Genomic DNA, 14,153 nt, shown 5'->3' on the forward strand with positions numbered 1-14,153 from the left:
AGAATTTTTTCAGGAGCCGCCACTGCATTTGAAACCCCACCTCTTTAAGGAATACCTGGGATAGGATAAAGTAATCCTTCTACCCCCCCCCCCCCCCCCCCCCCTTACTCCACCCCCCCCCCCCCCCCCCCCCACCAAAAAAAAAAGCCCCACTGGCTATAAGGTGAATGGACCTATTTGTAAGTCGCTCTGGATAAGAGCGTCTGCTAAATGACGTAAATGTAAATGCTACTACCCTAATAAGGGACCAGGGCTGGCAAAAGGGCTGTCTGGCCAGGACACCACCAGGGAAGCACCCCAGTCGAGCAAGACTTGAGCGCAAAAGATTAGTCAAAGAACAACCACAGTTGTTGTTACAACTGCTGCACCAAGGCATTTTGCACTGTGACATGATCCAACAGAGATGATTTTGACACGTGAAAGAGTGCCCCCTGTTGGCACAAATAAAATTAGAATCTGGGAAAGGACATTTTCAAAATAATGTTTAGGTATCTTATTTATGCAAATTCACAGTGAATAGCGTTTATGGGTAACACTCCACCATCGAATGTATGAATAAAATCAAACTATGTAATAATTAAATTCAGTTTACACTTTGACTACTCAGACGTTGGTTGAAGGAAGGCGTTGCTGAAGCGAACTATTGAGGAAAGGGAAAATGGCGGACCTCGAAGACGTTACGCTGGACGGGAGGCCGCTACAATCTCTACGGGTGGCGGATTTGAAAGCTGCTTTAGAGGAGCGGGGGCTTCCTAAAAGCGGACAGAAAAATGCTCTCATTAAGAGGCTCAAAGGGGTGAGTTTTGTTAAGGATTTGAGACCGTTTATAACCTGCAGTCGCTAAACCTCGGTGTTGCTAGAGACTGGCCGATGCTTGTCTTGCAGGCCGGAGTGCTTGCCTAGTTTATAAAAGAAAATAAAATAGCTACAGTGTGCTGTTTACTTTGTGTGGTCATGTTTTGTCGTCGTTGGAAGCTTTGTGCTATGTTGTACCATTTCAAATGGCTTGTTCGTTGAATAAGTTGTTAACCAAAGTTTAAATGGACGTGTGTTGTTTATGTGAGACACGGCTGGTAGCTAACGTTAGCTGCCAGCTAACAGTTACTGGTAGTTTTGTCGGCGGCGGCACGGTCCGCGCTTTGTTGGTGTGCACGAGTTGGGGGGAGGTTATACAACGTGGACGCGCCTGTAAAGTAGCTCGCTATCTACTGTACTAGAAGCTAGCAAGCTTTGGGAGGCGTAGTAAACAAAACAATTAATGAATGAATAAAAGTAATCTAAATGTTTTGGGGCCCCGGGTCTTCGATGAATTAGTACTTCATTGTATAATTAGAATATGTAATGTTAGCAATACAAGTGAATTGCAAGCAGCGTGAAATGCAACAGCTAGCTAGCAACCATTGTCGTTTTCAAGTCTAGTTAAATCAATCCTACTAGCTAGCGTTAGCTCTCAGTTGAAAATAAAAGTATTTGTATTTAGTCGATATCGGCCAGTATATGCTTCTGCTACTACGAATATTTTATCTTGACTTTGTTTTGAAGGAATAACTTGCATGGTTGTCTGCCCTGTTAATGTGAATGCTTTCTAATGAGTCCATCATGTAGCTAACTTAACAACATGATTATCAGATGCAATGCAAAATACAACAATTAATAATAATTTAGCCAGTTTCCAATTTGTGTTTACTGTTTTGTGTGTGTGTGTGATCATTATGTTTGTGACAGGCTCTCATGCTGGAGAACCTCCAGAGAACCTCACACCATCACATAGGACTGCAGCCAAACTCCCAGGTGAGAGTTACAGTATGAAGAAGTTGCATGTTTTAGCATGAACCATAACAATTCAATCAGCTCCTTGTGTAGGTATTTGGCAGTTTCTCTAATTACTTCTTCAATATTTTTATTTCTTATGGATCCCCATTAGCTGTTGCCAAGGCAGCAGCTATTCTTCCTGGGGTCCAGCAAAATTAAGGCAGTTTATACAATTTAAAAAACATTACAATACATTCACAGATTTCACAGCACACTGTGTGCCCTCAGGCCCCTATTCCACCCACTACCACATATCTACAGTACAAAATCCATGTGTGTGTTTATAGTGCTTATGTTATCGTGTTTGTATGCATGTGTCTGTGCTTACGTTTGTGTTACTTCACAGTCCCCGCTGTTCCATAAGGTGTATTCTTATCTGTTGTTTAAATCTAATTTTACTGCTTGCATCAGTTACTTGATGTGGACTAGATAGTCATGGCTCTATGTAGTACTGTGCGCCTCCCATAGTCTGTTCTGGACTTGGGGACTGTGAAGAGACCTCTTGTGGCATGTCTTGTGGGGTATGCATGGGTGTCCGAGTTGTGCGCCAGTAGTCCAAACAGACAACTAGGCGCATTCAACATGTCAATACCTCTCATAAATACAAGTAGTGATGAAGTCAATCTCTCCTCCACTTTGAGCCAGGAGAGATTGACATGCATATTATTAATATTAGCTCTCAGTATACATCAAAGGGCCAGCCGTGCTGCCCTGTTCTGAGCCAATTGCAATTTTCCTAAGTCCCTTTTTGTGGCACCTGACCACACGACTGAACTGATTTAGTTGAGGTTTAGTGAATGATTTGGCCCAAATACAATGCTTTTAGTTTTAGAGATATTTAAGACTAACTTATTCCTTGCCACCCACTCTGAAACTAACTGCAGCTCTTTGTTAAGTGTTGCAGTCATTTCAGTCACTGTAGTAGCTGACATGTATAGTGTTGAGTCATCTGCATACATAGACACACAGGCTTTACTCAAAGCCAGTGGCATGTCATTAGTAAAGATTTAAAAAAAGTAAGGGGCCTAGACAGCTGTCCTGGGGAATTCCTGATTCTACCTGGATTATGTTGGTGAGGCTTCCATTAAAGAACACCCTCTGTGTTCTGTTAGACAGGTAACTCTTTATCCACAATATAGCATGGGGTGTAAAGCCAATATGATGGTTATGGGCAAGGACTTTTTAAGTCTTATGGTCTGTCTGATTATTTCAGATTGGTGAAGAGATGAGCCAGAACAGCTTCATTAAGCAGTATCTGGCAAAACAGCAGGAGCTCTTGAGGCAGCGTCTGGAGAGAGAGGCCCGGGAAGCAGTCGAAGATGATGGTAAGTTGGCAGTGCACCCCCTCACCTTTACATGTTGGCTTGGGGTTTAAGCCTGTGTAGTTTACATGTCAGTTCCATGCCTGTGCTGAGCACGCTTCCTTTATAAATCAAATCAGGTCAGCTACTCCTCTCCTGCTCAGGGTACTTTGCCTCATTACATATCACTACTATGTTTTTCCAGATACAGACCAAGAGGACCACACACAGGGCAATAACAGCTCTGCCTGTGCTGCCCCAGACCAGGTTAGTTGCAGACTAATCGCTGTATTCTTTCTGTTTTTAAGAGTCTCCAGGGTGGTAATCATTTTCCCGTTTGCATTCCATTTTATAACTATAAAGAGAGTTTCTATTGGGCAAATTCATCTAGGTCCCTCCCCGTTTTCCTTCCTTTTGCTTCCGTTTAAGAAATGTTTTACAAACAGAATCTGTGTAATGAATACACCCCTGTTGTACAACATGCATGTTTGAGAGAAGCTTGCATGTCTGAGAATCTTGCATGATTAACACAATCTTGCATGCAATTTTAATGTATGCCTGAACAATTGCATGCATTGGAGATACTCTGGCATAGCCTTGCAACAAACTCAATCTCATCTCCCTTTCCGTCCTCATAAGGATGACGCACCCGTGTTGGTTGACCAACACAAGCCGCTTGGCCCCTCCGAGGGAGAGGGACTAGCAGGCCCGGCAAGCGAGGGAGAGGGACACAGGGCCAAAGACGGCCATGTGTCTGGTCCACCTGCCTCTACCTCGCCTACCTCTGCCCCTGCTGCCGTGGCCTCTCTGTCTGTGCGTGTAGCTGGTGGTGGGCAGCGACAGGAGAGAGTCCCAACCTCTAGCCAAGTCCCAGCAGATAGCGATGATGACAGCGACGGAGGTGACGAGGATGGTGAGGATGAGGACTGGAATAGCGGTGCCAGGAGGAGGAATCTAGGAGAGCCACCAAGAGGCCAGCTGGCAAGAGAGAGGTCTGAAGGATCCCGCCAACCCCCACAGCACATCCCTCCCCTGTTGTCTCCGCAGCTTCGACAGCCTACCCCTCCTCCCTCCCCTCCCCCAGAGTTATCATTCCCACTGCCTGATACCCCTAAACAAAGCCCCCCTAGTCCAGGTGAGCTCCCGGCTAGGCAGCGTACTTCCAGTACATCCAGCTCTGGCTCTTCTAGCAGTGGCAGTCGTAGTAGCAGTCCAGAACCACAAAGCAACGCAGAGCGCAAGCCTGGCCCACTGACCCTGCTGGCACGCAAGATGGCATCAGAAGGGGCTTTCTCTGGAGTTGGGTGGCATGGACGTGGGGAGGCAGAGAGGCAGGACAACAATGCTGCAACTGCAACAATATTTCCTGGTAGAGGTCCTCAAGAGGGCACAGTGTCTGCCATCACCCACACAGCCAATGCTGCAGCCAGTTTGCCCTTCCCCAGTCTGGTTCCAGTCACCAACCAGGGTGTACTTGGAGGCCATCTCCCCCACAGTCAAGTTCCTGTGAGTGTGCTTAGGCCCACTATAATGGAAGAGAGAGATGCTGCATGGCAACAAGAAAACAAGGAAAGGGAGCTGCAGGCAGAGAGGGAAAGAGAAAAAGCCCTTGAGCAAGAGAGACTTAGAGCCGTGGAGCTGGAAAGACAGAGAATATTTGAGCAACAGCGTGCCATGGAGCAAGAGAGGGAAAGAGCTTTGAAATTAGAGAGGGAGGAGAGGGAGAAAGCATTGGAGGCAGAAAGGAAGGAGAGGGAAAGAGCTTTGGAGCAAGAGAGGGAGGAGAGGGAGAAAGCCTTGGAGGCAGAAAGGAAGGAGAGGGAAAGGGCTTTGGAGCGAGAGAGGGCGCAAGCTCTTGAACGAGAGAGGGAGGAAAGAGAGAAAGCTTTGGTGGAAGAGAGAGAGAAGTCTATGGCAAGAGAGAGGGCCCTTGAGCTTGAGAAAGAGAAGGCTATGGAGTTAGAAAGGCAGAGAGCCATGGAACGAGAGCGAGCTTTGCAGCAAGAGAGAGAGGAGAGGGAAAGAGCAATAGAAAAAGAAAGAGTTAAATCTTTTGAGCGGGAGGAGAGGGAAAGGGCTCTGGAGCGGGAGCGGGAGCAAGCTCTTGAACGAGAAAGGGTGGAGACAGCGAGAGCTTTGCAGCGAGAACGGCTGGAGAGGGAGAAAGCCTTGGATCAAGAACGGTTGGAGAGGGAGAAAGCTTTGGAGCTAGAGAGGCAGAAAGTTTTGAAACGGGAACAGGAGGAGAGGGAGAAAGCTTTAGAGCTGGAGCGTATAGAGAAGGAAAAGGCTTTGGAGCAAGAGCGAGTTGAGAAGGAGAAAGCTTTGGAGCTAGAGAGGCAGAAAGCTTTGAAACGGGAACAGGAGGAGAGGGAGAAAGCTTTAGAGCTAGAGCGTATAGAGAAGGAAAAGGCTTTGGAGCAAGAGCGAGTTGAGAAGGAGAAAGCTTTGGAGCTAGAGAGGCAGAAAGCTTTGAAACGGGAACAGGAGGAGAGGGAGAAAGCTTTAGAGCTGGAGCGTATAGAGAAGGAAAAGGCTTTGGAGCAAGAGCGAGTTGAGAAGGAGAAAGCTTTGGAGCTAGAGAGGCAGAAAGCTTTGAAACGGGAACAGGAGGAGAAAGCTTTAGAGCTGGAGCGTATAGAGAAGGAAAAGGCTTTGGAGCAAGAGCGAGTTGAGAAGGAGAAAGCTTTGGAGCTAGAGAGGCAGAAAGCTTTGAAACGGGAACAGGAGGAGAAAGCTTTAGAGCTGGAGCGTATAGAGAAGGAAAAGGCTTTGGAGCAAGAGCGAGTTGACAAGGAGAAAGCTTTAGAGCTAGAGAGGCAGAAAGCTTTAGAGCGGGAACGGGAGGAGAGGGCAAGGGCTTTGGAGCAAGAAAGAATTGAAAGGGAGAAAGCCCTTGATAAAGAAAGAGCCATGGAGAAAGAAAGAGTGGAGAGGGAAAAAGCTTTGGAACGTGAGAGAGAGGAGAAGGAGAGGGTTTTAGAACAGAAGGCCCTGCAGAGAGAAAAAGTGGAGAGGGAGAGCACTTTGGAACAAGATAAGGAAAGGGCTAAGGTGGCTGAGAGGGAGAGTCATCTTCCTCCATGGAAACGTGGTCGTGAGATTGGTCTTACCCCCCTGCCCACTCCTCCCCTCTCCACAGGAGCAGGTAGAATGGCGGCAACAGAGGAGGGTGGGAAGTCCCACGTGCCATCCCTACCCCAAACAGCATCGAGAGACAACCAGCCAGCTGAATCTGGTACGCCCCTGTCACCAACTATAGCAACGCCTCTGTCACCCCAGTCCTCCTTCAAGAAGTTCCGTTTCTTGAGAGACCCCCCAGTTCTATCCCAATCTTGCTCTGCATCCCTGGTCATCAAGAGGCCCCGTACGTTCTCTGACAGTCCCCATCCTCAGGCCTCAGCTCTCCAGTCCCCAAGAAAACCTGGGGAACAAGAGCAGGAAGGTACTCTGCAGGGGCCCAATCCTTCTGCTGGACAGGCAGTACCACAGATGCCTGCAAGACAGGGGGTCCTTGTTTCTGGACCACCTGCAGCAGACACGACAGGGCCAGAGACCCCAGTGATTGCCACGCTAGGCAAGAGTCCTGAAGAAGAAAAGGCTAAGGAGATTGCGTCAGAGGAGCAGGTCCTAGCAGATAAGGAGGAGACAGACAAGCAGGAAGTGGGAGAGATGGCCAGAGGTGAAAAAGGGGTGGGTGCAGGAAACGTCCCCTCGGGTCGAGCAGAAGCTGTGGTACCTCCCTCACCCCCACCGGAAGAGGGCAATGTAGACCGGGGAAGGGTGAGAAGTCAAAAGAAAGATGAGAAGCGGGGAAGACAGGCTTCCTCATCTAGTGACTCCTCAGATTCTGACTCTGGGTCATCCTCCTCACATTCGTCTGGTTCATCTTCGTCCTCCCAGGGCAAAACCCGCACCACTCCCAGTGGTAGAAAGGTGAGTGGTCTATAGGTGTTCTTTCACTCAATCCGTGAAACAACAATGATCAAACCCCAACAGCAATATGGGAAAGTAATGTTCATTAACCATGTAGTACTTGGGATTTTCTTTTTAGGTTTCTCTTTTGGTTGTTTTTGTTTTTTATTCTGTCAGGGCCTAGGTTTGACAGGACCACCCAAGCAGTGACAATCAATGGTACATTGGAGATCAGAATATGTTATTTCATTCATGTTCAAGGGAACCTTGTCCAAATGATCAAATCAATCTGTTCAAGATGTTTACAAGAACGGTTTCTGATTTATGAATAACATGGTTTTCTGTAGTAGTGAAAGATGGAGGCAAAATGATTTTTCAGTGAATATATGTTGTCACAAAGTACGTGGGATAGGCCTAGGTGTGCTTTTGCTGGGATCTCTTTAGGTCTACATGCTGCACTTGTATATCACACAATGAACATAAGAAACAATTTACCACAAAACAATGGTGACAAAAGATTATATGATTATTAAGTCCATTGTCATGTACTGTATGTCTTACTTAATAGCCTAGTAGACAAGCAGAGACGTAACTTAAGGAGACCTAATGATGCTAAAACACAAACGCCCATAATTCTTATCGTAACAATATGTTGGTTAAATGACAGAGATGTGTGCTTATAACTGTGACTCGCCTGCTCAAATGTATGATATTTTGCCCAATACATAATTCATTGACCTGTTATCTATCCTTTAGCCTGAGAAACCTCAGACAAACACCATATCCCAGGATAAGGAGACAGTTAGTCAACCTGAGGATTCAACTGAGGCCCCAAAAGCCCCCCAGCGCAAAAATCGAGGATCTGGGGAGGAGGAAGAGAAGGACATGACCATCGATGGAGCCAGACACAGCAAGGTTAGCTGAGATTTAAACTGTAGTCTCTTTATTCTTTACAAATATCTAAATCTCTTTATATTTTCCCCATGTTTTTGCAAAATGGTTCTTCCCCTCTGTAACACTACTCCCCTTTATGACCATCAGAAACCGTTCCTTGGAAAACCTGCTGGAGAGGGCAATGAGCAGAAGAAGGACAGCGAGAGAGAGAAGGAAAAGACGAACACTACAAGGTCTGTTTACAAAATTGCTGCGAAAGACACACACACACATATAAACTCAGCAAAAAAAGAAACGTCCTCTCACTGTCAACTGCGTTTATTTTCAGCAAACTTAACGTGTAAATATTTGTATGAACATAACAAGATTCAACAACTGAGACATAAACTGAACAAATTCCACAGACATGTGACTAACAGAATTGGAATAATGTGTCCCTGAACAAAGGGGGGGTCAAAATCAAAAGTAACAGTCAGTATCTGGTGTGGCCACCAGCTCCATTAAGTACTGCAGTGCAGCTCCTCCTCATGGACTGCACCAGATTTGCCAGTTGCTGTGAGATGTTACCCCACTCTTCCACCAAGGCACCTTTAAGTTTCCGGACATTTCTGGGGAGAATGGCCCTAGCCCTCACCCTCCGATCCAACAGGTCCCAGACGTGCTCAATGGGATTGTGATCCGGGCTCTTCGCTGGCCATGGCAGAACACTGACATTCCTGTCTTGCAGGAAATCACGCACAGAACAAGCAGTATGGCTGGTGGCATTGTCATGCTGGAGGGTCATGTCAGGATGAGCCTGCAGGAAGGGTACCACATGAGGGAGGAAGATGTCTTCCCTGTAACGCACAGCGTTGAGATTGCCTGCAATGACAACAAGCTCAGTCCGATGATGCTGTGACACACCGCCCCAGACCATGACAGACCCTCCACCTCCAAATCGATCCCACTCCAGAGTACAGGCCTCGGTGTAACGCTCATTCCTTTGACGATAAACGCGAATCCGACAATCACCCCTGGTGAGACAAAACTGCGACTCTGGTGAGGACCTGCCTTACAATAGGCCTACAAGCCCTCAGTCCAGCCTCTCTCAGCCTTTTGCGGACAGTCTGAGCACTGATGGAGGGATTGTGCGTTCCTGGTGTAACTCGGGCAGTTGTTGTTGCCATCCTGTACCTGTCCCGCAGGTGTGGTGTTCGGATGTACCGATCCTGTGCAGGTGTTGTTGCACGTGGTCTGCCACTGCGAGGACGATCAGCTGTCCGTCCTGTCTCCCTGTAGCGCTGTCTTAGGCGTCTCACAGTACAGACTGCAATTTATTGCCCTGGCCACATCTGCAGTCCTCATGCCTCCTTGCAGCATGCCTAAGGCACGTTCACACAGATGAGCAGGGACCCTGGGCATCTTTCTTTTGGTGTTTTTCAGAGTCAGTAGAAAGGCCTCTTTAGTGTCCTAAGTTTTCATAACTGTGACCATAATTGCCTACCGTCTGTAAGCTGTTAGTGTCTTTTAACGTTTTTGAAATGCTGTGTCATTATGCAGAATTTAAATTGTACTGCCTTTTAATTTGCAGGGATGGGCACTCTCAAATGTCTTAATTATAGACTGCCCTGACTTTCTGTCTCCTATTTCTATCATGTTAAATATTAGCCACTTTCAGTATCGACCGTCAGTAGGCCTAATAACAACACATATTCGACTGCCAATTTACTGTTAGTTCCCTTCAGTTGGTATAGCCTACATTATCATTCTATTTAATTAGATTGTTTCGTGTTCCGTCATTTGCTTCCTCTGTAAATGCTGTCACAGCCATGTGGTTTTTGCTGATGATAATTTAGTAACAGTTAATAATATAAAAAAAGACATGGATAATGAAAGCCATAACAGTTTTAACCCCACGCATGGCGCAATACTTGGCTGTGTCATCGCTAGGGCTGTGGTGGTCATGACATTTTGTCAGACGGTGATTGTCAAGAAAATAACTGCCAGTCTCACGGTAATAAACACATTTAGCATATCCTGGCTTTCACGCATAGCCTACAAGCCACTGATGCAGACCTTTGGAACATCTACATTTAAAAAAGTCTAAATCCATTTAATATAACCTATACCATCACAATAAATCCATTATTTATTTTAGACAGGTCTAAAGAAACATGGTATGAAGAAAATGTAGTCTATTTCAGAAGTTCATTTAACAGACAAGATTTGCTTAGAATTCCGTGGCATTATTTTATAGTATGAAGAATACAATTGAACATAGCTGAATTAAATGGAAAGGATATTTTCTCCAAACGATTTGAGGGAGTGCGCACATGCAGTTATTCTGTGTTGAGCGGTTAACAAAAAAACAGATACTCCTATATGCTTAATTTAGAGTTATTCATGTACTTTACTTGTGATACAAATGTTGGGCTATATGTTACAATGTTTAATACCTTCTAAGGCTGCATGATGCGACCTAATGAAGATTTGAAAAAAATTGCATGAAGGGCATGAGCTCTGCTTTGTTTTTTGCGCAGACTGTACACACTTCATCAGTCTCTCATTCACAATTTGACAAGCACTTGATAATACCTCAATTCCCGGCGGCATCCCCTTTGTGTGGACGTAATGCCCCCCCCAAAAAATCCATGCCTTTTTTGGCCGTTGTGCCCTTGGGCTGAATATAATAATTATAATTCCCTTCTCCCGGCTGCATGCCAAAGCACCTCTCACTATCACATGATCGGGTCTTTCTCACAGGCTACAAGTGAAGACAGACGCATCGGAGACGCAACTGCACACGTCCTTATCCAATTCCGAGGCGCATATTGAAGATATTGGAAGAACTGTCCACATTCACTTTTCGTCAGCCAACAAGATGAGTAGGCCTAACGAACAGCAAAAGCAGTAGCCTACAGTGCCTTGCAAAAGTAGTTTTTCCTATTTTGTTGCATTACAACCGGTAATTTAAATGGATTTTTATTTGGAGTTCATGTAATGGACAAACACAAAATAGTCCAAATTGGTGAAGTGGAATGAAAAAAATTATACAAAATAAATAACTGAAAAGTGGTGCGTGCATATGTATTCACCCCCTTTGCTATGAAGCCCCTAAATGAGATCTGGTGCAACACCTTCAGAAGTCACATAATTAGTTAAATAAAGTCCACCTGTGTGCAATCTGTGTCACATGATCTCAGTGTACAGTGGGGGAAAAAAGTATTTAGTCAGCCACCAATTGTGCAAGTTCTCCCACTTAAAAAGATGAGAGGCCTGTAATTTCCATCATAGGTACACGTCAACTATGACAGACAAAATGAGAATTTTTTCCCCCCAGAAAATCACATTGTAGGATTTTTAATGAATTTATTTGCAAATTATGGTGGAAAATAAGTATTTGGTCAATAACAAAAGTTACTCAATACTTTGTTATATACCCTTTGTTGGCAATGACACAGGTCAAACGTTTTCTGTAAGTCTTCACAAGGTTTTCACACACTGTTGCTGGTATTTTGGCCCATTCCTCCATGCAGATCTCCTCTAGAGCAGTGATGTTTTGGGGCTGTCACTGGGCAACACGGACTTTCAACTCCCTCCAAAGATTTTCTATGGGGTTGAGATCTGGAGACTGGCTAGGCCACTCCAGGACCTTGAAATGCTTCTTACGAAGCCACTCCTTCGTTGCCCGGGCGGTGTGTTTGGGATCATTGTCATGCTGAAAGACCCAGCCATGTTTCATCTTCAATGCCCTTGCTGATGGAAGGAGGTTTTCACTCAAAATCTCACGATACATGGCCCCATTCATTCTTTCCTTTACACGGATCAGTCGTCCTGGTCCCTTTGCAGAAAAACAGCCCCAAAGCATGATGTTCCCACCCCCATGCTTCACAGTAGGTATGTTGTTCTTTGGATGCAACTCAGCATTCTTTGTCCTCCAAACACGACAAGTTGAGTTTTTACCAAAAAGTTCTATTTTGGTTTCATCTGACCATATGACATTCTCCCAATCCTCTTCTGGATCATCCAAATGCACTCTAGCAAACTTCAGACGGGCCTGGACATGTACTGGTTTAAGCAGGGGGACACGTCTGGCACTGCAGGATTTGAGTCCCTGGGGCGTAGTGTGTTACTGATGGTAGGCTTTGTTACTTTGGTCCCAGTTCTCTGCAGGTCATTCACTAGGTCCCCCCGTGTGGTTCTGGGATTTTTGCTCACCGTTCTTGTGATCATTTTGACCCCACGGGGTGAGATCTTGCGTGGAGCCCCAGATCGAGGGAGATTATCAGTGGTCTTGTATGTCTTCCATTTCCTAATAATTGCTCCCACAGTTGATTTCTTCAAACCAAGCTGCTTACCTATTGCAGATTCAGTCTTCCCAGCATGGTGCAGGTCTACAATTTTGTTTCTGGTGTCCTTTGACAGCACTTTGGTCTTGGCCATAGTGGAGTTTGGAGTGTGACTGTTTGAGGTTGTGGACAGGTGTCTTTTATACTGATAACAAGTTCAAACAGGTGCCATTAATACAGGTAACGAGTGGAGGACAGAGGAGCCTCTTAAAGAAGAAGTTACAGGTTTGTGAGAGCCAGAAATCTTGCTTGTTTGTAGGTGACCAAATTCTTATTTTCCACCATAATTTGCAAATAAATTCATTAAAAATCCTACAATGTGATTTTCTAGAATGTTTCTCTCTCAATTTGTCTGTCATAGTTGACGTGTACCTATGATGAAAATTACAGGCCTCTCATATTTTTAAGTGGGAGAACTTGAACAATTGGTGGCTGACTAAATACTTTTTTCCCCCACTGTATATATACACCTGTTCTAAAAGGCCCCAGAGTCTGCAACACCACTAAGCAAGGGGAACCACCAAGCAAGCGGCACCATGAAGACCAAGGAGCAAAGTACAGATCAGGGTTGGGTTATAAAAAAATATCCGGAACTTTGAACATCCCAAGGAGCACCATTAAATCCATTTTTAAAAAATGGAAAGAATATGGCACCACAACAAACTTGCCAAGAGAGGGCCGCCCACCAAAACTCACGGACCAGGCAAGGAGGGCATTAATCAGAGAGGCAACAAAGAGACCAAAGATAACCCTGAAGGAGCTGCAAAGCTCCACAGCGGAGATTGGAGTATCTGTCCATAGGACCACTTTAAGCCGTACACTCCACAGAGCTGGGCTTTACGGAATAGTGGCCAGAAAAAAGCCATTGCGTAAAGAAAAAAATAAGCAAACACGTTTGGTGTTCGCCAAAAGGCATGTGGGAGACACCCCAAACATGTGGAAGAAGGTACTCTGGTCAGATGAGACTAAAATTGAGCTTTTTGGCCATCATGGAAAACGCTATGTCTGGCGCAAACCCAACACCTCTCATCACCCCGAGAACACCATCCGATGTTTTTCATCGGCAGGGACTGGGAAACTGGTCAGAATTGAAGGAATGATGGATGGCGCTAAATACAGCGAAATTCTCTCTTCCAGAGATTTGAGACTGGGACGGAGGTTCAAATTCCAGCAGGACAATGACCCTAAGCATACTGCTAAAGCAACACCTGAGTGGCTTAAGGGGAAACATTTAAATGTCTTGGAATGGCCTAGTCAAAGTCCAGACTTCAATCCAATTGAGAATCTGTTGTGTGACTTAAAGATTGCTGTACACCAGCGGAACCCATCCAACTTGAAGGAGCTGGAGCAGTTTTGCCTTGAAGAATGGGCAAAAATCCCAGTGGCTAGATGTGCCAAGCTTATAGAGACATACCCCAAGAGACTTGCAGCTGTAATTGCTGCAAAAGGTGGCTCTACAAAGTATTGACTTTGGGGTGGTGAATAGGTATGCACGCTCAAGTTTTCTGTTTTTTTTGTCTTATTTCTTGTTTGTTTCACACAAAAAATATTTAGCATGTTCAAAGTGGTAGGCATGTTGTGTAAATCAATGATACAACCCCCCCCCCCCCCCCCCAAAAAAAAATATATTTTAATTCCAGGTTGTAAGGCAACAAAATAGGAAAAATGCCAAGGGGGGTGAATACTTTCGCAAGCCACTGTAAGTTGGAACTCCTTCAAGACTGTTGGAAAAGCATTCCAGGTGAAGCTGGTTGAGAGAATGCCAAGAGTGTGCAAAGCTGTCATAAAGGCAAAGGGTGGCTATTTGAAGAATCTCAAATATAACATATATTTTGATTTGTTTAACACTTTTATTTATTTTTTGGTACCATAAAATGTCTGCAGCATTTAAGGTCCCCAAGAA

General features: G+C 45.3%; 1 protein-coding gene across 1 annotated transcript in view; it reads left to right on the forward strand.

Annotated features, from left to right (window-relative positions):
• The first annotated feature begins 638 nt into the window (after positions 1-638).
• Positions 639-14,153, forward strand: part of acin1a (apoptotic chromatin condensation inducer 1a) — a 28,950-nt gene continuing 15,435 nt past the window's right edge. The window contains exons 1-7 of the mRNA XM_084183331.1: positions 639-796; positions 1,726-1,791; positions 3,026-3,137; positions 3,319-3,380; positions 3,753-7,049; positions 7,785-7,943; positions 8,070-8,155. Of these exons, the coding sequence (XP_084039457.1) occupies positions 659-796; positions 1,726-1,791; positions 3,026-3,137; positions 3,319-3,380; positions 3,753-7,049; positions 7,785-7,943; positions 8,070-8,155 (3,920 nt within the window). The 5' untranslated portion in view covers positions 639-658. The remainder of the gene's footprint in view (positions 797-1,725; positions 1,792-3,025; positions 3,138-3,318; positions 3,381-3,752; positions 7,050-7,784; positions 7,944-8,069; positions 8,156-14,153) is intronic.

This window comes from Coregonus lavaretus, assembly GCF_964263955.1.
Source record: "Coregonus lavaretus genome assembly, chromosome: 19".
NCBI classification, from domain to species: Eukaryota; Metazoa; Chordata; class Actinopteri; order Salmoniformes; family Salmonidae; genus Coregonus; species Coregonus lavaretus.